The 22,948-nt window shown below is 47.0% G+C and overlaps 1 protein-coding gene across 18 annotated transcripts in view; it reads left to right on the top strand.

Moving 5' to 3' along the window:
- The window catches only part of CACNA1A (calcium voltage-gated channel subunit alpha1 A), a 250,975-nt gene continuing 233,513 nt past the window's right edge, over positions 5,487-22,948 (top strand). For 14 of the 18 annotated variants that reach the window (XM_018051220.1, XM_018051232.1, XM_018051222.1 and 11 more), the window contains exon 1: positions 6,506-7,032. In XM_018051220.1, the coding sequence (XP_017906709.1) occupies positions 6,740-7,032 (293 nt within the window). In that variant the 5' untranslated portion in view covers positions 6,506-6,739. Of the gene's footprint in view, positions 6,327-6,505; positions 7,033-22,948 lie in introns of those variants that run through there. The other 4 variants (XM_018051227.1, XM_018051230.1, XM_018051231.1 and 1 more) reach the window with 2 other exon arrangements.

Consider the following 22,948-nt stretch of genomic DNA (forward strand, 5'->3'; position numbering starts at 1 on the left):
TTCAACTCCCAAAGACCTTGGTACTCACTCCCAGTGAGTATCCAGACCAGAAGTTGGAGACCAAATGTCTTTTGGCTGATCCATTCTTGCAACTCAAAATGACTGGATTAGTTGCTAATTGTTTTAGCAGTCAAATGAATGTGATTTGCAGTTATTTATTTAGGGCATTTATTCAGAGATGCCTGCACAGTTCAATTGAATATAATTCTCAAAGCTAGTCTGGTAGTGTTGCTGCTGATTGATAAATTAAGTCTCCAGCTTGCAAATGTGTTAAAGATTAGAACCAGTGGCTAAGACTGGATTTTAGAGGCCCACTGTTAAACTGCTTCTGTCTGCAATTCTAATGAGTTTCTAAATCTTTCTACTGGGTCAGTGTTTACTAGTTTGGATTAATGGTGGAAAGAGGACAAGGAACTACCTACTGCTCTAATCTGAGGAGTCTATGATGATTTCTTGCCCATCCACTTCCATCTGCTGGATGGTATGTAAGATTCCAATATTAGAAATTCATTCCTTTGGCTATATAGAAATTTTTGGTCTTTGAAAAGTGAACCCATTAGATCCCTGTCACACTTTAGCATGCGTGAGTTGAGTTCTTTCCAGAAAAGGGAAATAGAGCAATTGAGAGGATTGGAAGACTTTGGAAGATTCTGAGGAAAGAGAGAGGAACTCTACCATGTCAAACTTTAGAGTTAAGCAAGCTTTGGGAATACCATTTGGTGAGATGAAAGCATAGACTCTTCTGCCACTTTGACAGGGGGAGGGTGGATTTGGAAATGTGTGGGGGTATTTTTGCTTTTCACAAGACTGGGATGCTACTGACCCTGCAGTGGGTGTATGCCAGGGGTGCTGAATAGCCTAGGATGTACCAGACACTTAAACGCCAAAAACTGTTACATCAAAAAATGCTAGCATTGCCACCATTGATAATTCTTATTGTTCAATCACTAAGCCATGTCTGACTCTTTGCAACCCCATGAACTGCAGCACACCAGGCTTTCCTGTCCCTCACCATCTCCCAGAGTTTGTTCAAATTCATGTCCATTCAGTCAGTAATGCTATCTAACCATCTCATCCTCAGTCATCCCCTTCTCCTCCTGCTCTCAATCTTTCCCAGCATCAGGGTCTTTTCCAATGAGTCAGCTCTTCACATCAGTTTCAGCATCAGTCGTTCCAATGAACACCCAGGACTGATCTCCTTTAGAATGGACTGGTTGGGTCTCATTGCAGTCCAAGGCACTCTCAAGAGTCTTCTCCAACACCACAGTTCAAAAGCATCAATTCTTCGGTGCTCAACTTTCTTTATGGTCTAACTCTCACATCTGTGCATGACTACTGGAAAAACCATAGCTTTGACTGTATGGACCTTTGTCGGCAAAGTGATGGTCTCTGCTTTTTAATATGCTGTCTAGATTTGTCATAGCTTTTCTTCCAAGAAGCGAGTGTCTTTTAATTTCATGGCTACAGTCATCATCTGCTGTGATTTTGGAGCCCAAGAAAATAAAGTCGGTCACTGTTTCCATTTTTTCCCCATCTATTTGCCATGAAGTGATGGGACTGGATACCATGATATTAGTTTTTTGAATGTTGAGTTTTAAGCCAGCTTTTTCACTCTCTTCTTTCACTTTCATCAAGAGGCTCTTTAGTTTCTCTTTGCTTTGATAACTCTAGAGAATGGCAAGATAGGAATAGTAAGTTTGTCCCTTCCAGAGCAGTGATTAGCAAACCTAGATGTACCCCTACAGTCTGGCTGAATGAAAGTCGGGGCAGAAGGAAGGTCCAGGACTCAAAATTTTTACAACACTTTGCAGGCTGTTCTGACAAGCAGCCAGCTTGTCTCCTGTCTAGACTTGGGTCAGGGCATCTTGGAAGACTTGTCTTTGTCTTCTGGTGAAAAGGCTGCCAAAGTTTGTTGTAGGACTTCAAGGTTCAAGTCCACAAGGAGAACTATCACAGATCACTATAATGAGTAGGGCTCCCTGGAATCTACATTCAGAAGCATGCCAAACATTTTCTATTGAGGTAGAGGACACACAGAAAACCATACAACTCATAGGTGCACAGCTTAATAAAATCTTACCAAATGCGCAATATTTACAAAGCGAATACACCCAGATCAAGAAGCTTCCAGAAGGTATCCCTTGTGCCAGTTTCTCCCCAGCCCTCCGGGGTGACTACTACTTTGACTTCTAACAGCATGGATTCATTGTGCCCATTTTGAGCTTTATGTAACAGAGATCCCACACCATGTTCTATTGTACTCCTGGCTTCTCTGGCACAAAATGGTGTGTGTGAGACTCATCCAAGCACTTGTGGGTGGCTGCTGATTGGTTATTCTCATTGCTGCAGAGGGCTCCTTGTGCAAACACTCCACAGTGCATTGACCTATTCTGTTATTGATAGACGTTTGGGAAGTTTCCAGTCTTTAACTAGTATGAATATGATGCCATTCACATCCCAGGGAGTGGACTTACATCTACTTACATCCTCATTCCTCTTGCGTATATACCCAGGAGTGCCAATCCTGGGTCACAGGGTATTCAAATGTTCAGCATTGGAAAAAATGGCCAGTTTTCCAAAGTGTTTCTGTCAAATTCTCTCCACCCAATAGAGGCAGAAGTAGTTTCAGACCCATTAGTGACCTGGGCATATTTTAAAATTCTCTCTTAGCCTCAGTATTTCCATCTGTAAAGTGGGGCTTCTATGAAGACTTGTAGATGCTTCATCTTAATAAGGACTTTCCCAGTGAGGAGTTAACTCTTTTCTGAAAAGCTCTGGGATCTTTAGAAATGCCTGTAGGTAATGCTTATGCTATGAAACTCAACTGTCTTCTCAGGAAAGTCCATCATAACAAATTATGTGCATAAGTTAGCTTTGCAATGCAGCCTTCTTATATGACTGGCTATTTACATCTGTGCATGTGAGATTACTTCTCAATTCATATTAACTACTTGCCTTTGAATTCTGAAACATTAAGTACAAAAATCTTCAATGCTTATTGAGAATCCTACACAACCCATTTCCTTGCAACTCTGATCACTCTTGGTTTAATCATTTTGTCCATACCTTGACAGATAGAAAATCTCGAAAGTGCTACAGGCAACCTGTAAAGGCTTACCCACAGGCACAGAATGGAGAATTTATGTAAAGATGTATCACCTTGTCTAGTATGTTTCAAATGAACTCAAATACTAATGTTCAGTTCAGTCACTCAGTTGTATCTGACTCTTTGTGACCCCATGACTGCAGGATGCCAGGCTTCCCTGTCCAACACCAACTCCCAGAGCTTGCTCAAACTCATGTCTGTCGAGTCAGAGATGCCATCCAACCATCTTATCCTCTGTTGTCCCCTTCTCCTCCTGGAAATACTGATACAGTATCTGATGCAATATTGATACAAACACTGATGGGAGAGCACTAACTAGCATTCGACCAGCTGAAGCTTGGAAAAATATTTATCTTCTTCATCCTCTTCCCTTTCTCCTCCCTCCCCCCTGCCTTCCAGTCGATGTATTGCTTTTGTGAAAATTAGGTGGTTTCTTGGTAGAAAGAAACCACTTTGGAAGACAGTTTGATGACATGTTACAAATCTGAAGATATGATACTAGGGACCCAGAAATTTCATGCCTAAGGCTCTTCCTACAGAAATGTATACTTATCAGTTCAGTTCAGTTCAGTTCAGTCGCTCAGTCGTGTCCGACTCTTTGCGACCCCATGAATCGCAGCACGCCAGGCCTCCCTGTCCATCACCAACTCCCGGAGTTCACTCAGACTCACGTCCATCGAGTCCGTGATGCCATCCAGCCATCTCATCCTCGGTCGTCCCCTTCTCCTCCTGCCCCCAATCCCTCCCAGCATCAGAGTCTTTTCCAATGAGTCAACTGTTCGCATGAGGTGGCCAAAGTACTGGAGTTTCAACTTCCAAAGGAATCCCAGGGCTAATTGGGATTACTCAAAGAAGGAATTTGTTTAAGAGCCTCAACTGGAAACAACTTGGATGTGTATCAACAGGATAATGGGCAAACAGACTCTGGCTTATTCTTTCATTGAAATATTATACAGCAGTGAAAGTGTGATCAGTTGCAGTTACAGGTGACAAAAGCAGATGAATCTTGAAGACAATTTTAAAAAATCTTATTTTATTGAAGTACAGTTGATTTACAATGATGTGTTAATTTCTGCCATACGGCAGAGTGGCTCAGTTATACATATATATCCATTCTTTTTCATATTCTTTTCCATTATGGTTTATGAACTGTATAGTTCCCTGTGCTATACAGTAGGATCTTGCTCATCCATTCTGTATGTAATAGTTTGCATACACTTATCCCAAACTCCTAGTCCTCTCCTTTGCCACCTACCCTCCATCCCCCTTGGCAACTACAAGTCTGTTCTCTATGTCAAAGACATACTGTTGAACCAAAGAAACCAGACATCATAGAGCATATACGGATGATTATATTCATATAAGGGGCTTCCCAGGTAGCACACGTGGTAAAGAACCTGAAGGCCAATCCAGGAGACATAAAGACTTGGGTTGCATCCCTGGATTGGGAAGATCCCCTGGAGAAGGAAAGGGCAACCCACTCCAGCATTCTGGCCTGGAGAATCCCATGGACAGAGGAGCCTGGCAGGCAGCAGTCCTTAGGGTTGCGAAAGAGTCAGACACGACCGAAGTGATGTAGCACGCACACACATATACTCGTCTAAAATCTAAGGAGATGCAAAGTGGAACTGTATTGTTTAGGAATGCACAAAAAAGTAGTAAAAGTATAAAGAATAGCGAGGTTATTAATACCATAAAGTCAGGATGTGGTTATACTGCTGAGGAGAATGGGTATATGTCTGTTTCCAGAGAGGCAGCAAGGTGCCCTTTCCATCTGAACTTGGGTGTGAGTTTCATGTGTGTTTGTTTCACAGCAAATTCTTAAACTATGTATTTATGCTCTGGGTATTTTTCTGTGTGTTTTCAGTTTCACAGCATAAAAAGGGCCCTGTAGTGGCTCTGGAGGGAAGCAAACACCATGGGACGCACATAAGCCAGAACTTTATCCAGCCAAGCAGGACCTGGTTAGTTATCTGCCCCTGGCCGTTCAGATTTGACATCCCTGAGGGTCTGTCCAAAGATAGGGGTCAATATTTCATTCCAGTTTGCAGGGCCTCGGTGATTTGAAACTTTCACAGAAGTACCATCAAACCATGCTCCCGGTTTTTCAAATTGATGTATTGCTAAATAGAGCAAATTTGGGTAGAGGACTCTAGACTTGCATCTCCATCCTTTTCTGTCTTAAGTTTCTTCTTTCCTCCTTCCTTCTCCTTGCAAGATGCTGGGAGCGTCCGGCTGTCTGCAACCGAAATGGAACCCGTTGGAAAACAAGGTTTCCTCCCAAGGGAGGAGAAATCTGTCGTCCCAACTTCCCCCTTGCCACCCGACCATCCGGCTGTCCCCTCTCTCCCCCACAAAACTCCTCGGAGCCAGGTCCCCTCGCGCCTCCGCGATTGGTCGCGGGCGTCATGTGTCCCCCACTTGGGGTGGGTCTTTCTCCCGTTAAACTCATCAAACGCTCCTCTTTGGAGCTTCGCTGGCCAGTGGTTCAGACCTTTGCGCCCGTTTTCCCCACTTCTTTCCTCTTCCCCCCTCCATCCTTCCACACCAGTCTTATTTTAGCAAAATCTAGAGAAGAAGGAGGAGGAGGCACTGGGGCGGGGAGGGGGGTGGTGGACGCTAGGCATTGCAGCATCCGGAGCAGCTATTGAGTGGCTAAGAGAACCGCGCATCCCTCTCCCCCTCTCTCGTTTTTTTTTTTTCCTCTTGTTGGGAATTTTCAGGATTTCATTGCTGCAATTTAACCCCAAGATGAGGCACGGTTGAGTGAAACGCTGCGCGCACACGCACATTCACACTCCTCCTTGGGCAGAAGAGGCAGCCGCTGGTGATTCAGGAAGGAAAAAAAAATCACCGGGACCCTGCGGCTTCAAGACTCCTTAAGACCTCTTCGGAGTGTTTCCCTCCCCCTTCCCCTTCTTTCCTTTCCCGTTAATACTCTTAATTTAATTTTTTGGCTACAGATCTTTCAGCATTTTTAAGGTCTAGGAACTCAAGCAAAACAGAAAGGGTTTTTTTTTTTCTTTTTTAATTTGGGGGCTGCCTTTCCCCTTCCCCCCAGGAAAGACTTGCTTTTTATTTTTTTTAATAAAAATTTTTTTAATGGGCCGAGCGCACTGCTTTTGCAAGATGCCAGCCTGACCCGGACCCCGGAGGGGATTTGAAGCTTCCACTGCATCCCGAGGGGAGTCCTTTGCAAATCCTTCGAGTCTTAAAGGGGGTGTGCGTTTTTTTTTTTTTTAACTGCCTTCCCCCCCCCCCCTTTTTTTTTTTCCGGAGTGGGTGGATTGGGGATTGCCTGGATTCCTTCCTCGGTTATTTTTTGCCTCGCTTCTCTCTCCCCTCCCCCCTTCCCCGGCCCCCGCGCCCCGCCCCCGCACCCTCCTCCAGCCCCTCCTTCTCCGGGGTCAGCCAGGAAGATGTCCCGAGCTGCTGCTATCCCCGGCTGGGGCCGGGCAGCCGCCTTGTGAGCCCCCGACCCGAGGCGCCGAGCCGCCGCCGCCCGATGGGCTGGGCCGTGGAGCGTCTCCGCAGTCGCAGCTCCGGCCGCCGTCTTCACAGCATCGGCGGCGGCGGCGGCGCCTTCCGCATCGTTCGCCGCAGCGTAACCCGGAGCCCTTTGCTCTTTGCAGAATGGCCCGCTTCGGAGACGAGATGCCGGCCCGCTACGGGGGAGGAGGCTCCGGGGCAGCCGCCGGGGTGGTCGTGGGCGCCGGAGGCGGGCGAGGAGCCGGGGGCAGCCGGCAGGGCGGGCAGCCCGGGGCTCAAAGGATGTACAAGCAGTCAATGGCGCAGAGAGCGCGGACCATGGCCCTCTACAACCCCATCCCCGTCCGACAGAACTGCCTCACGGTCAACCGGTCTCTATTCCTCTTCAGCGAGGACAACGTGGTGAGAAAATACGCCAAAAAGATCACCGAATGGCCATATCCTTTGCCCCGAACCCCGGCAGCTGCGCCTCCCCCTCCTCCCTCGCTTCCCCTCTTCCAGGCTGGGAGAGAGACCCGGGGGTTGATGGGAGGTGGTGCTGGGGGGGTCTTCCAGGGGGTGGGAGAGGGGGCACCGGGGAGGAGTGCGGAGCGTCTCTCCACCCCGATCTGGGTTGAGCTACTTGCAGGCTTGGGGTTGGGGGGTGCCAGGGGGAGTGGATTCCTCCTAAGGACCGATTTTGGAAGGAGGGCTGGGCCCTGGGGGTCGTACAGGGGCCTTTAGAGCCAGTTCCAGGTGGGTCAGAGTTCTCCGGAATGAGCGTGGACCTGGCCAGGGCCTGGGCGCTCTGGCCAGGGCAGGGGAAGGACCTGGGGGAAGGCCTTGGCTGGGTTTCCCTAGCCGCCCCTCACCAGAGTCCATGGTTATCTCTAGAGCTGGGCCCAGTCTCAGCTCTCAGGCCTCTCTACCCCTGCTGGCCCCGAGGTTGGGGGCCGCCTAGGGGCTCCCAGGGCCAAGAGCCATTCTGAGACCATATGGCCTTCATACCGAGGGGCCAGCACTGGCCAGAATGAATATTCCCTAGTGGGCCGCTGGCTGGGGAGGGATGAGGGGCATTCATTCTCCCCCGTGTCTGCAGGCTCCATTGCCTTCTACCACTGATTAGGGATCTCATCATTTTTGGGGGTGTAGAATACATCCCAGTTTGCCCCATCTGGGGCCCTGACCTGAAAGACCCAGAATGAGCTACTTCCATAAGAAAGACAGGACAAGAGAAATAAGGTGCCGGGTCTTTCCTGGGGTGCCGTGTCAGGCCTTGGGTTGGAATCGGCTTCTTCCACCCTAGAGACCCAGGAGGGGACACCAGGAGACTCAGCCTCCATGTGGACGTCTCGGGCAGGTAAATGCCTTTTTTTTTTTTTTTTTTAATTAAAGCTCCAGAGGAAGAAGGTGGAGTCCAGATTTCCCTCTGTGGAGATGCTATTAAAATGCAGATCCCCCCGTGTTTCTTTAAATTCGTGCCTGCTTGAAATAAACCTTGAGGAGGGCTTAACATCTGTTGAGATGTAGGCAGGCAAGGATGGGTAATTAGTCGGGCTTTCTAGCAGTTATCTAAGCATGACCCAGATTCCAAGTGGGGGGAATGCACCCTGCTCCCCAGGCTGGCCGGACACCGTGCCGTGCCCAAGTGTGCCGCTCCTCGGCTGGGTTCCAACTGGCTGCCCTCAGTGTAAAAATGAACAGGACTGGTTGGGTCCTTGGGCTTCACTGATGAGCCCCCCCATCCTCTTTGTGTATGGTTTTGACTGTTATACACCCTATAAGGCTGAGCCCTGGGTGGTCCTGGGGTTGCTTATTGGAGGAACGTGTTGGCTGGTGGATTCACTTTGAGCAGGATTTGGGCTTCTGGGCGCCGAAACTGCAACAGAGGGCTCTGAGCTTTTGGAGTGTGTGTGAACAGTCTACTTGGAGGGTGGTGAAAATTCAGAGGTTCAGCGGCTGTCTTTTGGGAGGGGTGTACCACTAATCACGATGTCATTTTGATGGGTGCCCCAGGCAGGAGCCAGGTCTTTGCCTCCCAAGTTTCAACCTTGTGATGATCTGTTGAAATGGTCCGGGGTCTTGTAATCACATTGCTTGTCTCCCCTCAATCCCTGGAGGAGTAGGGGGGGCACAGAGAATGGCAAGATGTCAGTGTGTGCACGATCAGATAAGTCGGGGGTGTCCAGGAAGGATTCACTGGGCTGACAGGTTTCCGGGTTGAAAATGGCTTTAGATTGCCTTCCGGAGCTTGGATTTAGAGTCTTCTAAGAGGAAAGGAAGAAGGTGGGAGTCCAAATGTGTCCTTAGCTCACCCCAGTCCAGCCTGAGTCCTGCAGATCAGAGGACTGTTGGGGAGGGGATGGCAACAGTCCTTTGGAAGGAGGAGTCTTAAAAGAGAGATGCAGGTGACCTGGGAGCACTCGGTCCTTGAGAGGTTTTCTCCGGCTTTCATGCTCTCAGGAGCTTCGTGATGAGTTTGTGCATTTTGCTGTTTGCAGCCAGTTTCTGTTCACTCTCTGGGCCTGAGGCAGCAAACACATTATACAGTCCCGCTCTCGAAGGGTCAAAGGAGAGAGCTCTCCACTCCCCCAATCTGTCTCCAAGCAGAGTCATCCAGGACTGAGCTTTCTGGGGGGGGGGGGGGGCGGGGGGGCGGGGAGGAGAGAGGATGAGAGGGGAGGGGACAGAGAGATGGGGGCTGGGTAAGGAAATCGGGGCCAGTGCAAAGAGACGGGATGTATGGAAATACCGAGGAGTCAGGGTACCGGGGCAGAACATTGGCTTGAGTATCCAAATATTTCTGCCATTCAAAAACATGTTTAAGTACTTATTTAGAACTTTAAAAATAAAGACTTACGTATATGTATATATTTCCCTGTATTTATATATAGAGAGGAAAGTACCCAAGTCAAGTCCAGCTTAGTAAGTGAACATTGATGCCATTAGCATCTGGGCCAAGGAAAAGAAAGTGACCAGCTCCCCAAAAGTCCCCTCCTGCCCCCTTCCAGTTAATCCCCCTACAAGGGTTACCGCTGCCCTGACTTCTGACCCTATGGGTTCATTTGGACTCCTTTTAAGCCTCTTGGAAATGGAGTCAGAGGCTGTGTTCCTCTGTGTCTGGCTTTCTTTTACCCCCGCTCAACAATCTGCCTGTGAGATGGATCCATGTCACTTCAGGTCATTGTTGGTTTTCCTTCTCAACGCTGTGTGATACTTTATTGTTGACTCTCTGCAATGTAGCTCTCCGTTCTATGGTTGAGGGCCATTTGAGTAATTTCCAAACTGTGGTGCTGGGAACATTCTTGTGTGTGTCTTTGGTGGAACTTTGTGGGAAAGGCATTTCTCTTTGAGTTTGTACCTAAGAGTGGATGACTTGTACTTGGAAGTAGCATTTACTGAGGGTCGCAGGTGAGTGGGCAAAGCAGATTTCTCACTGTCATGTGAAGGAGGAGTCATTACACGTCCCGTGAACTTGGCTGTGGGCTCCTAGGGCCTGAGCGTTACCTCCAATGCAAATTCCAGCATGGTACGCTGGCTGAGGGTGCAGCCTTGCATTCTCCATGCTCACGGGCACTTTGCCACTGTGATCCACCCAGCACCCCCCCCCACCGCCCAGCTCCACTTCCGCACCCCACTGTCCTCGGCAGCTCCAGCTTGAAGCCAGCAGATTTAAAGAGATTCTCAGGAATTTCATTTTTCTCTTCCTAAGTCAGAAAAACCCGCATGGAAATCTTTGATGTTCGGGTTTCCATTGGTTTCCTTCACTCTCGAAGGGGTCCAGGCAGCAGAGCTGTCTGGACCATACACCTGGGTTCCGTGTTCTCGTGGATGGGAAGGCTGATTTAAATATGGCTGTGACGGGCTCTGATGATGACTTCTAAAGAGCTCAAATCTGTCAGCTCAATAAGGCGCATCTGTCAACCTTCCTCAAGCCCCCATTTAATGCCACTCACTCTTGACGCTCTCCCCGGCGCCAGTGTGAATGTCATCTTCCTCCAGCCCTGCTGATGCCAGCAGATCGTCCCCTGAGCACTGTGTAGGAATGTGGGCCGCGGCAAGAGCCGCAGACTCTGGTCTCTGTCTTATCCTGCTCCTTCTCCCGAAGCACATGCAGGATCCCAGGTTTTCAACCCTCGTTTTCGAGAATCTCAGTGAGAAACCCAGAGTCCCCTTACATCAGATGCCCACTTTTTTGTTTAATCAAAGACTCTCTAAAGAGGAATGTTCTGCATCGGAAGCAGACGTCGATACCCTGGGAGATGTTGGAGCATTTATCCGAGCCTTGGCCCACCCGGAAAAGGGCAAGGGAGAATGGCTATTTGATTCTTCTAGATCAGCGTGGCAGATATTTCCAGAACAACAAAACTCTGTGAAGTAGAAATTAGTGTGACTTTTCCCTTGGGATTTTTTTTTTCCCCTTCCACAATCCCCAAATCCTGACAAATAAAAGATCAGCTCATTGAGGAGTTAAAAACCTACCTGGAGCTGACCCCACTGTCTACTCTTAATTTACGGTCTTCATTGATTCTGCTTGCTGTGCATTTTGGGCTTCCCAGGTGGTGCTAGTGGTAAAGAACCCACCTGCAAGTGCAGGAGGCGTGGAGATGCAGATTCACTCCCTGGATTGGGAAGATCCCTTGGAGGAAGATACGGCAACCCACTCCAGTATTCTTGCCTAGAGAATCCCATGGGCAGAGGAGCCTGGCAGGCTTCAGTCCATAGGGTTGAAGAGGGTTGGACATGACTGAAGCGACTTAGCATGGTGTGCATTTTGGTATATTTTACTGAAGAAATTGTAGGTATGCTTGATTCTGGGGTGCTGCTCCAGACACCCCACTGCAAGTGTTATTTATACATTGTAGTACTTTCTAGACTTAACTGAGTGTGAGGATTGCCTTGTTAAAATGGTGAGTCTTGTCCAGCAGGTTTGGAGTGGGGTTTGAAGTCAGATGGGGCTTCCCAGGTAACTCAATGGTAAAGAACTCACCTGCCAATACAAGAGGCATAAAAGACGTGGGTTCCATCCCTGGGTCGGGAAGATCCCTTGGAGGAGGGCATGGCAGCCCACTCCAGTATTCTTGCCTGGAGAATCCCATGGACAGAGGAGCCTGGTGGGCTACAGTCCATGGGGTCACAGAGTCAGACACTGCTGTAGCAACTTAGCACACATGCTGGAGTCAGACAGGCTACCATTGCACCATGAAGTCACTGGGGTGGGGTCTTTTCTAACAAGCCTCCAGGGACTGACCATGCCGTTCGTCCACAAGTTATACTTGGAGCATCCGGGTCACATCATAGGTGCATCCTCTTTTTTTTTTTCCTTTTCTCAAAAACCGGGTTTATTGAAGTATTCAATATAAATTCCTTCCAGTGAAATTCACCCTTTTAAGCGTACAGTTCTGAGTTTTGACAGATGCATGCAGTCATGTAGCCAACACTAGAATCAAAATAGGGAATAGTTTCATCAACCTAGAATATCCCCTGGTCCTCTTTGAGTCAGCGCCCCACTATGCAAGCCCTGATCTTTTCTCCATCCTTACTGCTGTTGTCTAGTCACAAAGTTGTGTCTGACTCTTTTCGACCCCATGGACTGTAGACCACCAGATTCCTCTGTCCATGGGATTTCCTAGGCAAGTATACTGGAGTGGGTTGCCATTTCCTCCTCCAGAGCATCTTCTCAACCCAGGGATCGAACCCACGGCTTCTGCATTAGCAGGCGGATTCTTTACCACTGGGCCATCTGAGAAGACTCTTTCTATTCTTACAGTTTTGCCTTTTCTAGGAGCTCATATAAATAGCAGCAGACAGTACGCAGCCTTTGACATCCATTCATGTTGTTGTATGTATCATTGATTCACTCTTTTGAGTGCTGAGTCGTATTCCACGGGATGGCTGGAGCAGAGCGCTTTCTTCCATTTCCCAGGACATTTGGGGTATTTCCAGTTTGGGCGATTATGAATAGAGCTGCTGCAAACGTTGGTAGATGGGTTTTAGTGGGAACATTTGGGAGTATACATTTTATTTCTCAGATAAATACCCAGGAGTAGGTTTGCTGGGTTATGTGGTAAGAATGTGTTTAGCTTTGTAAGAGAATGCCAAACTGTTTTCCAAAGTGGTTGTGCCATTTTGCATTCCCATCCTGTGATCCCTTTAAAAGCACCATGTCCTAAGCTCCAAAGTGCGTCTGGCCTCAAGGGTTTAGCATAAAGGGTTGTGGATGTGTGGAGAGTAGCGGCAGTGATAGCATTAAGTGCCAGTCGGAGAAATTAGAAGGGGTGAGGATGTCATTTGAAGCTACGTGCCTGCTCTGGTTTGAAGTCTAGCAACGGAGTGGGGTCTTCAGTGTGGCAGAAGGGGGTCTCTGATGGAGAGGGGTGCTTTGGTTTGGTGCCTCGGCAATAAAAACTCAGCCTCTGAGGCTGTGAGACCTATGCCCGCCGCCCTCTTCCCCACTGCCACCCCAGCACGTGTGGCACAAAGTAGGTACTCCATAAATGTTTGTCTCATGAATGACAAAAGTGCCTTTCTTTACCCATTTTCCAAATTATAGGGATCTGATTCACCTATGTACCCACGTTTTAGGTTTTCAGTGGGTTTTAGGTTCGGATGGTGGGATGACGGGAGGCATGTTGTGTACGTGAGATTATTAGACCAAAGAAGATCTCTGAAATGTTAGTGCTTGAGAAATCGGGGAGCGGTGGCCCCTTGAGAGTGGAGTCTTCCCCTGGGGCTTTTGAGGGGACATCTGTTGGGTTGTTGTTCAGTAGCTAAGTCATGTCTGACTCTTTGTGACCCCATGGACTGCAGCATGTCAGACTTCCCTGTCCTGCGCTATCTCCCAGAGTTTGCGCGAATTCATGTCCACTCAGTCAGTATGCCATCCAGCCATCTCATCCTCTACCGCCCCCTTCTCCTCCTGCCCTCAGTCTTTCCCAGCATCAGAGTCTTTTCCAGTGAGTCGGCTCTTCCCATCAGGTGGCCAGGTATCGGCGCTTCAGCATCAGCCCCTTTCCAGTGAATATTCAGGCTTGATTTCTGTTGGGTACCTGGAGCTTATGAACACCCTGCCCCGTTGCTCACTCAGGAGCAAGCACACACATGCACTCCTTCAGCAATGAAAGGCACTACTGGGAAAGTGGAATCAGTCCAGAGATATGGGGTCCATCATTCATCCTGAAACCCCAGTTAATGCATTTCCAGGGATGCTAACTCAACTCCTCATAAGGGATGCAGGTGGTACCGTGAAATGTAACAAGAGAGGCGAGGGAGAGCACTGTGAGCTTTAGGTCAGTCAGGCCTGGGTTCAGACGACTCACGAGCTGCCTTGAGCATCAGAGCCTCAGTTTCCTCCTGCAGTTGATGAGGATGTTGCTTCTGAGTCCATGTTCCTGGGCAGACTCTCAAGGAGGTCACAGGGGATCAGGCATGAGAAATGCTCAGCCCATTTTCCCATTATGGAGAAAGCTCCAAAATGCATGAACCATCATATTGGAGAGTACTTTCTTCTCCTTACGTTCTATTTTGGAAACGTTGTCTAGAAACCAGGCTCTCTGGGTAGGAGTGGGAGAGAAGGGCCCCTCTGTTGACTGGGTGGTTTGGATTTATTAATCTGAGCGTGCACCCTTTTCTTTTAAATTGAAATACAATTGATTTACAGTGTTGTTAGTTTCAGATATACAGCAAAGTGATTCAGTTAGGCATATGTGTTTTTTTTTTCAGAGTCTTTTTCCTTATAGATTATTATAAAATATTGAATATAGTTCCTTGGGCTGTACAGCAGGTCCTTGTTGTTTGCCTGTTTTTTTATATAGTTGTCTGTTTATCTCAATCCCAAAGCCTTAATTTATCCCTCCTCTCCCCCTTTCCCCTTTGGAAACCCATTTGCATTCTCCTTTCTCTCTGGAAGCTTTAAGTTGGGGGCGGGGAGGAGAAATACATGGCTACTTGACCTATTTTTCTATTCTCTTTGGTCTGAGGTAAAATTGTCTTCCTCTCCCCTGATTCCTTCCTTTGTGGGTGACAAGGTGAGGGAGTTTCAAAGTGTATAATTAGCTTCCCTGCCCCGCCCCTTCTCCTCCTTCTGAGCCAAAGGGTCCAACGCAGGATGGAGACCGCAGGCCTAGGACAGTTGCTGTGGCCATCCCAGGCGACTCCTGAGAGTTGGGCAGTAGAACCCTGCTCAGCTTTGCAGTTAGATTACATCGCCCCCTTCCCCCAGTGTCTGTCTTTCTTCTTTCTCCCTTCTCCCTCACTTCCTGGGAGCATAGAGGAAGACAAGGAACATTCCAGGAGAGGAATCCAGGTGGGTGGGCTCAGCAACTCGGGTTTCAAAAACCACCAGGCATTAGTCCTTGCCTGGGTAGGGTGACCAGATGTCCCAGTTTGCCTGGCCCTGTCCTGGTTTTAGCATCTTGAAAAGCCCGGCAGTTTGGGGCTAACAAGGACTTTGGTGACCCTACTGTTGAGTTTCTTGTTGTTGTTTTTTAATTGGAGGATAATTGCATTGCAACGTTGTGCTGGTTTCTGCTGGACAACAATGTGAATCAGCCATAGGTATGCATATATCCCCTCCTTCCTGAGCCTCCCGCCCACCCTCGCATCCCAGCCCTCTAGGTCATCGCAGAGCACCAAGCTGAGCTCTCTGTGCCATTCAGTTGCTTCCGGCTAGCTATCGATCTACTGGTGAATTCTTAACACCCCAGGGATGTAGGGAGCCAGAGATGGTGCCAGTGCCCAGGAAAGACGAAGATAAGTAACTTTTTTTCCTCTGAAAAGCTGAGACTTTGTCTTGGAATGAATTGTGCTTTTGGAAGCTACTTATTTAAGGCAGCTAATGCGAGAGAGATCCCAGTTCTGAAGCGCGAAATTCCAGAGTTAAATACGGATCAAGTTTTGTCGTCTCTCTTGGGTCAGAGGCGGCTTTATCTTCTTTTCAGCTTCGGAACATTCTTGGGTCTTCCTATAAGGTGCTCTTTACTCAAGTTGGACCTGGAACTCTGGGTATTAGCAGCCCTTCCCCCAACAACACTATTTAAGAGGCCCACCCCGCCCCCTCCATGGAGCAATGAAAGAAAACGCAATTTCATCGCCCACCTGCCAGTAAATAATATTCATGCTGTTAAGTTCTGTTCTCATTTTAGGTCTGTGCGTAAAGAATTATATAATTTTAAACCAATTTTAAGGTATTTTTATACAAGCAGCGTTTGCAGGAGGGCGAAGTCTGATCTTAAGAATAAAACTGACAGATTCGTCTTAAACGAGACTTGGATACAGACCTAGAACTTGCTCTGTGAGGGGGTTACCCAGTTTCTGACCTTCTAGAACCTGCTATATCCTTTTTTAAAACTTTTTTAAAAAGTAAACTTTTTATTCGATCCTGGAGTATAGCTGATTAACAATGTTGTGATAGTTTCAGGAGAACAGCAAAGGGACTCAGCCATCCCTATACATGTATCCATTCTCCCCTAAACTCCGCTCCCACCAGGCTGCCACATAACCTTGAAGAGAGTGCCCTGTGCTCTACAGTAGGTCCTTGTTGGTTACCCATTTAATTTTATTAAAAAATTTTTTTATTTTGGCAAGGGGATTTTCTTTATTTGAAGAGGCACTCTTGGTTTGTTTGTTTGTTTTAAAAAGACTTCTTATTTTGTATTGGGATATTTCCCTGTCTTATAAAATAGGTCCTTGTTGGTAATCCATTTAAAATATAGCAGTGTGTACCTGTCCATCCCAAACTCCCTAACTGTCCCTGCTCCCCATCCTTCTCCCGCCCTCTGCCTGCAACCATAAGTTTGGAGAACCTGTTGTATTTTTTTGTTCCATTAACCTTTATTATTTCCTTTATTAGTAATAACGGGCATGGGAACCTCTGCTGATCCTTACTTGCTGTGTTTGTGGTGTCCACGGAGGGATGTGCTTGTTTGAGTAATAGCACCAGGGTTGGAGGCTAAAAGGAGAAGAGATTGGGAAGGGAGGTGATACTGGTGAAGGTGAAGCAAAGGGTTTGGGAATAGGTGGCCCCAGCTGTGCATCTTAGCTCCAACTCCCAGTAGCTGTGCCTCAGTCTCTTCATCTGTAAAATGGGCATAATAGTCCTACAACCAGGAAATCGTGAGAAGATTAAAAGATACCTGAAAGCATGTGGTGGATATGATTGTTTTGTAAAAAGCGTCAGAATGGGGGAGAGTATCAGAATGGATACTATAGATCCATGATTGCCAGCGCTAAGTCTGTTGTGCTCACCCCTCTGGCCCTAGCTTGGCACCTACGGTAGCTGAATACATGACTCTGCGGTGTTTTCTTGCACCTTATTTGAACAGCGACTTGCTTTAATCCTGTTCTGGGTTCATAACACATTCTGAATATTGTCTCTCCTTTCGTTTATTTTTCCTTATTTATTTTAATACTATATGGAAACACACTAATGGATGTGCTACCTGAGTCAAGAACTAGAACAGTGGCTCCCAAAGCGTGGTCCGCAGCCCTGCAGCGTCAGCATCACCTGCTGTAGGGCCGAGATGCTTACCCCTGGGCCCACACCAGTATGCCCTGGAGGGCTGTTGAAACACAGGTGGTTGGACTCTGCTCCCAGAGTTTCCGATTCAAGAGGTTTAGGGTGGAACCTGAGAATTTTCATTTCTAGCAAGATCCCAGGAGCTGCTGATCCTGCTGGTTTGGGGATCCCCTTGAACTAGAACATGCTCAGTAATTTACTTCTACCTATAGCCTCTGACCCTGCCTTGGCTTCCCACCCCTCCCCGACTCACTGCCCCAAAGGCAGCACTGTCTCTTGGATTGGGTGTGTAACTTTATTTGTTTATTCGCCTGTTTACTTAGGCTGTGGTGGGTCTTGTTACTGCGTGGGCTTTCTCTCGTTTCAGGGAGCGGGGGCTGCGCTCTAGTTGTGGTGTGCAGGCTTCTCATGGTGGTGGCTTCTCTTGTATCGGAGCTCGGGCTCTAGGGCCCGTGGGCTTCAGTAGCTCTGGTTCCCAGGCTCTGGAGCACAAGCTCAGTAGTTACGACGCATGGGCTTAGTTGCTCTGCACAACTTGTGGAATCTTCCGAGACCGGGGATTGAACCCATGTCTCCTGCGCTGGCAAGTGGATTGTTTACCCCTGAGCCACCAGGGGAAACCCCTGGATTGGGTGTGTCTCATTCCGTTTCTTTCTTTTTAAAGATGTTTTATCACACATTTACATATGCTTTAACTCTAATATTTTACTTTCGTGGTTTCTGAGCCTTTTTAGCCTTCTGGAACTTGCCCTTGCTTTTTTCACGCAATTGTATGTTTCTAAGATTCATCTCTCTTATTTGACTGTAGCTGGAGGTCATTTATTTTTCTCCGTATAATATTGTATTCTGTGATGATACAACAATTTATCCACTTTGCTGGATGATGGACATTTGGGATGTTTCCAGGTTTCTTGTTTTTTTTTGCTATTATGAACGGTGCTGCAGTACTGAATAAATAATTTTGGAATGAATGAATTCAAGGTGTTAATTTTAGTCTGTGTACTTGGGAATGTCGCTTCAGCTAGAATCAGCTGAGATTCATCAGCATTTATGGAACACCAGCCATCTGACAGGCACCGGCTAAGCCATTTCACAGTCTACCCATCCTTCTCTCTAAGGGCTGGGTCAGCCAGACAGCCTCTGTTCTTCCTTGTCTTCTGAAAGTCAGCCTGTGTTTTAGGCGTTGGTGACTGCTGTTAGTAGAGAAGCATCAGGGCTGATTTGAGAGCATGGACTCTGGACCCAGGGGAATGGGGTTCCAGTACTAACTCTTGCTAGTCACTGGCCGTGTGACCTTGCTCAAGTCATTTAAGTGTTCTATGCCTCAGTTTCCCAGTTTGTCTAAAGAGGGTTCTAATAGCACCTATCTGGGAAGATCAAATTAGTTAATATATGTTACACTTAGAAAATAGTGCCTGGAAATTAGCACTATATGTGTTTATATATGGATGGATGGAACAATGGATCGATGAGAGGGAAGAAGGAAGGATGGGCTTATTCGAGTGGCCTTTCTGCCCCGATGCTTGGAATAGTGCGTGACACATAGTAGGTGCTATGTGAAATTGTTCGTTGCTCAGTCATGTCTGACTCTTTGCGACCCCATGGACTGTAGCCTGGCAGGCTCCTCTGTCCATGGAATTCTCTAAGCAAGAATACTGGAGTGGGTTGCTATTCTCTTCTCCAAGGGATTTTCCCAACCCAGGGATCAAACCTAGGCTTCCTGCATTTCAGGCAGATTCGTTACCATTTGAGCCACCAGGAAAGTCCTACGTGCTGCATAGTATTGGTTATTATTCTGCCTTTGCTTGCCAAGGCTCTCAATCCCCTTGATCTCTGTTATTCTTTGGCATCTATCTTGAGACCCCATCTTCCTGGATTATCAACTGAACCACCATTGCTCCAATGTAGAATTCGAGGGGCAAACAATCAGGGGGGTCATGTTACCAACATTTGTAGATACTAGAATTCCATGATTCCAAGGCCCAGGCAGATTTTTTCTCATCTCAGCAATCCTTGTCTATATCCCTGATCAACTTCCTCTCCCATTCCCCATACCCCACTGCCAGGCTCTTTCCAATGCCAGACTCTTTCCAGTCCGCTCACAACTTCCCCTTCTTCTAACCATACCCTGCTTTCTAAGTGTACCATCTTTGAAGACATCAAGGACTTCAAACCAGTGAGAATAGGCCAGCTTCTGTGCAGGTCTTATAAGGACTTGGAACATTTGGGTCTTGCACAAATTAGAATAGTCAGAAATTTTTGGAAGAGTTGTTAGAATGTAGAATTTTAACACTTTGGCCTGTTCCTAATCACAACAGAGTCTAAAGTTTAGGGTCATTGATGAGTATTTGTGATTTAGAGGGGAGAAGAATCTTATGCAGTTAGTGTTGGATGAGTGGATAGTTGGATAGATTTGTGAATGGTTGGACAGATGGACAAATAGGTGAATGGGTTAGATGGAATGAAGGAAAGCAGGATGGATGGATGAGACAAAGAAAAGATGAATGATACTGGATGGTTGGGTTATAAGTGGGTGGATCAGTAGATTGATGGGTTGTAAGTAGATGGGTGGCGGACAGATGGATGAACGGATGAGGGATGAAAGAAAGAAAGGATGGATGGGTAAATATATGAGCGGGTCATAGATGGCCGGTGACTGACTGGACTGGATTAAGAGTAAAAAGATGAATGGGTGGATCAATAGATAGATGGATGGAAATGGATGGATGGGTGGGTGGATGGGTGCTGTTAGATCTAAGGGTGTGTGGAAGGGTGGGTGTCTGTGTCTGGGTCTCTGATATTTGATGTTCTTATTGGCTTGGAAATGACTGAATCCTTCCACTTACCACCCTCAATGCTAAGTGACTCTTGCTTGCTTTGTGAAAAGCAGTAAGATGGTATGCTTGTGTCTTACCTCTAATTGGAAAGCGCCTTGAGGGCAGGGAACGGTGATTAACCTTCCTCACATCTCCCAACAGTTCCCACATTGTATGATCATGAGTGTTTGTTAATTGAGTAGTGATGAGGAAAGTTAACAGTGTTCTTGACAAAGATTATTAAAATTCTGGAAACAGCACTTTTTTTTTTTTTTTTTTTTAATTTCAGTACTTGGGGCTGGTGCACGGGGATGATCCAGAGAGATGATATAGGGTGGGAGGTGGGAGGGGGGTTCATGTTTGGGAACTCATGTACACCTGTGGCAGATTCATGTCAATGTATGGCAAAACCAATACAGTATTGTAAAGTAAAATAAAGTAAAAATAAAAATTTAAATTAAAAAAAAATTTCACTGCTGGGATTAAAAGTAGAATTCCTTGGATTTTGCTCTTTGGTTAATAGTGGTGGGCTAATGGAATATCTCTCTTCCAAGTAGGTTGGGTAAATGTCCCAGATGCTTACTCACTGGTCAGACACTGCAGATTATAGATGTACTAGGTTCTACAAGGCCCCTCATGATCTAAAAAGTCCCTGTTTTGTCTTTGATCTCATTTCTTCCATTCTGTACCCCTTCCACTCTGTCCCAGCCCCACTGACCCTTTTTGCTCAAATCCAGCTTTTGCATCTCTAGGCATCTGCTGACGCTTCCCGCTGCTTGCATCATTGTTTCTCCAGGTCTCCCAATGGCTGACTCCTTCGCTTTGTTTAAGTCTCAGCCTAAAAGTAACCTCCTCCAGGAGGCCTCTCCTCTTCATTTGTTGAATACCTGAAGTACAAAGAATATGAAATACATGTGTGCGCTCCTATCCAGAGAGAATCTCTGATTTTAATGTATTTCATTCCGTCTATGCTTATGCATTTAAGCTTTTATGAACACATTTCCATGCCGCTAGACACTCTTGGACAACAACATCAGGGCTACCGTGTATAGTTGTACAGAGTGCCTGCTGCACAAGGGTATTGTGTCTCCTATCATAACTGTACATTTATTATTTCAATTTCTCAGATGATGAAAGCTTCAGTATCTTGTTCTAGCAAAATGAAGATATTATGACAATTTTTTGACAGATGGACCTAACAACTTGCAAAAGGGGCGTCTTATTTAAATTCACACAGTGGTGCTGTATGGGTTGGCATCAACTCCAGAAAAGACTGTTGCTAATATCTAATGAGATTCCCCTTTATGGATATACCATACTTCCTGTAACCATCGCCAGTCATTTGTTTTGTTTATAAACAACAGCCCAGTGAACATCTTTGTGCGTAAAGCTGTGTCCACGATGCTGATTATTTTCAGACTGAAAATAATCTGATCTAGAGCTTGCATTCAAGTCTTAAAACTGTTGCCGCCTCTTTCCTTGAATCTGAAAAGAGATTTGGAGACTAGGTGACTTGAAATTTGGAAAGTTGAGGAGGAGTATGGAAAGAACAGTGGATTGGTTTGGAATTTTTCCTAGGCTGCATGTGAACCAGTGCTTTTGAACTGGGGGTGATTTTGCCTTCCAGGGGACTTTTGGCAATGTCTGGAGATATTTTTGGTTGTCACGAATGTGGAGGGTAGGGTGCCACTGGCGCTTAGCAGATAGAAGCTGGGGATGCACTGAGCATCCTAAAATGCGCAGGACAGCACACTCCTGCCCCCATCCATGAAAAACTGTCCAACCCTAGATGTCAATATTGCAGAGACTGAGAAATCTTGATGTAAAAGATGTCACGGATTCCTTGGAAGAGAGTGGGTGGATTTAGGGTTTGGGGGTTACTTAAATTTTACTTACAGTTTCTCTTCCTAGCTGGGTGTCTGAGCCAGCTTTCTCTGAACTTTAGATCCCACACTATCAGCAACAGGCTTGCTACTGACAGATTCGTTGATGTAAATATAGATGAGTATATAGAAGGAAGTCTCAGCTGGAGTTGGAAAATGTTGGAATGAAAGCTGCTGCAACCTTCCTTTCTCTCTCCTTCTCCTTCTGTTGCCCAGTTTCTAAATCGTGTCTCACTTCCTCTGGGCTCCTGGCATGGTGAGTACTGCTGGTGGAGACAGTTGTGTTGTTTCTTTAGCCTCCACACCCACGGCTGGCCTCGGGCATGTCTAGGACTGCCCCGAGACAGATAAGCCTGGAGAAGCGAAGGGGGAGAAGAGTGCGATCACGATAAATTCATTCATTCCAGAATGTTTCCTGAGCACCTACTATGTGTCAGGCAAGTGAGGGGAGGTGCAGGGAGGAAGGTGACAGGGGTCGATTGTGTGGACCACAGAGAAGACTTTTGCTCCAGAGGAAATGGCAGCATCATTCCTGTTTTCCACCTGGCTCATGTATACCTTTTGTTCTCCATAACAGAAAATAGGGTCTTTTGTGTTTACACAATGTTTTGCTGTTTTCCCTCTAATACCAGCCACACTACGAGGACCTCACTGTTTCCTTAGGACAGATTGCTGGAGGTGGCATGGCTGGGTCATGTATCAGGCTTTGGGGCCAGGTTGCCAGGAACAGCTAGACTGTGTCTTTGCAAATTCTGAGGTCCTGTTTCCCTGATCGTGTGGCCCAGCTAGCTGTCCTTCATTTTACATCGTAACCAATCAGATAAGTGAAAGAAATGGACCCTCTTTGTGATGCAATATACATTTTTTCAGTTTCCAAAGATGCAGAGTGTTTTCCAGATCCATACGGGCTGTCTGTGTTTCCTTCATGATGTCCCTGGTCCCATCATTAGCTCCATTTTGTCTAGAGACATTCGTCACAGATAAGCTTTTGGGGAAGTGGCGCCAGGTTCCATAGACACTGAGGGGTTCTTTGGTTCTACGTTGGCTTTGAAGCAGTGTAGTGGCAGCCCACTCCAGTGTTTTGGCTTGGAGAATCCCGGGGACGGGGGAGCCTGGTGGGCTGCCATCTATGGGGTCGCACAGAGTTGGACACGACTGA

Source organism: Capra hircus, chromosome 7, assembly GCF_001704415.2.
Source record: "Capra hircus breed San Clemente chromosome 7, ASM170441v1, whole genome shotgun sequence".
NCBI classification, from domain to species: domain Eukaryota; kingdom Metazoa; phylum Chordata; class Mammalia; order Artiodactyla; family Bovidae; genus Capra; species Capra hircus.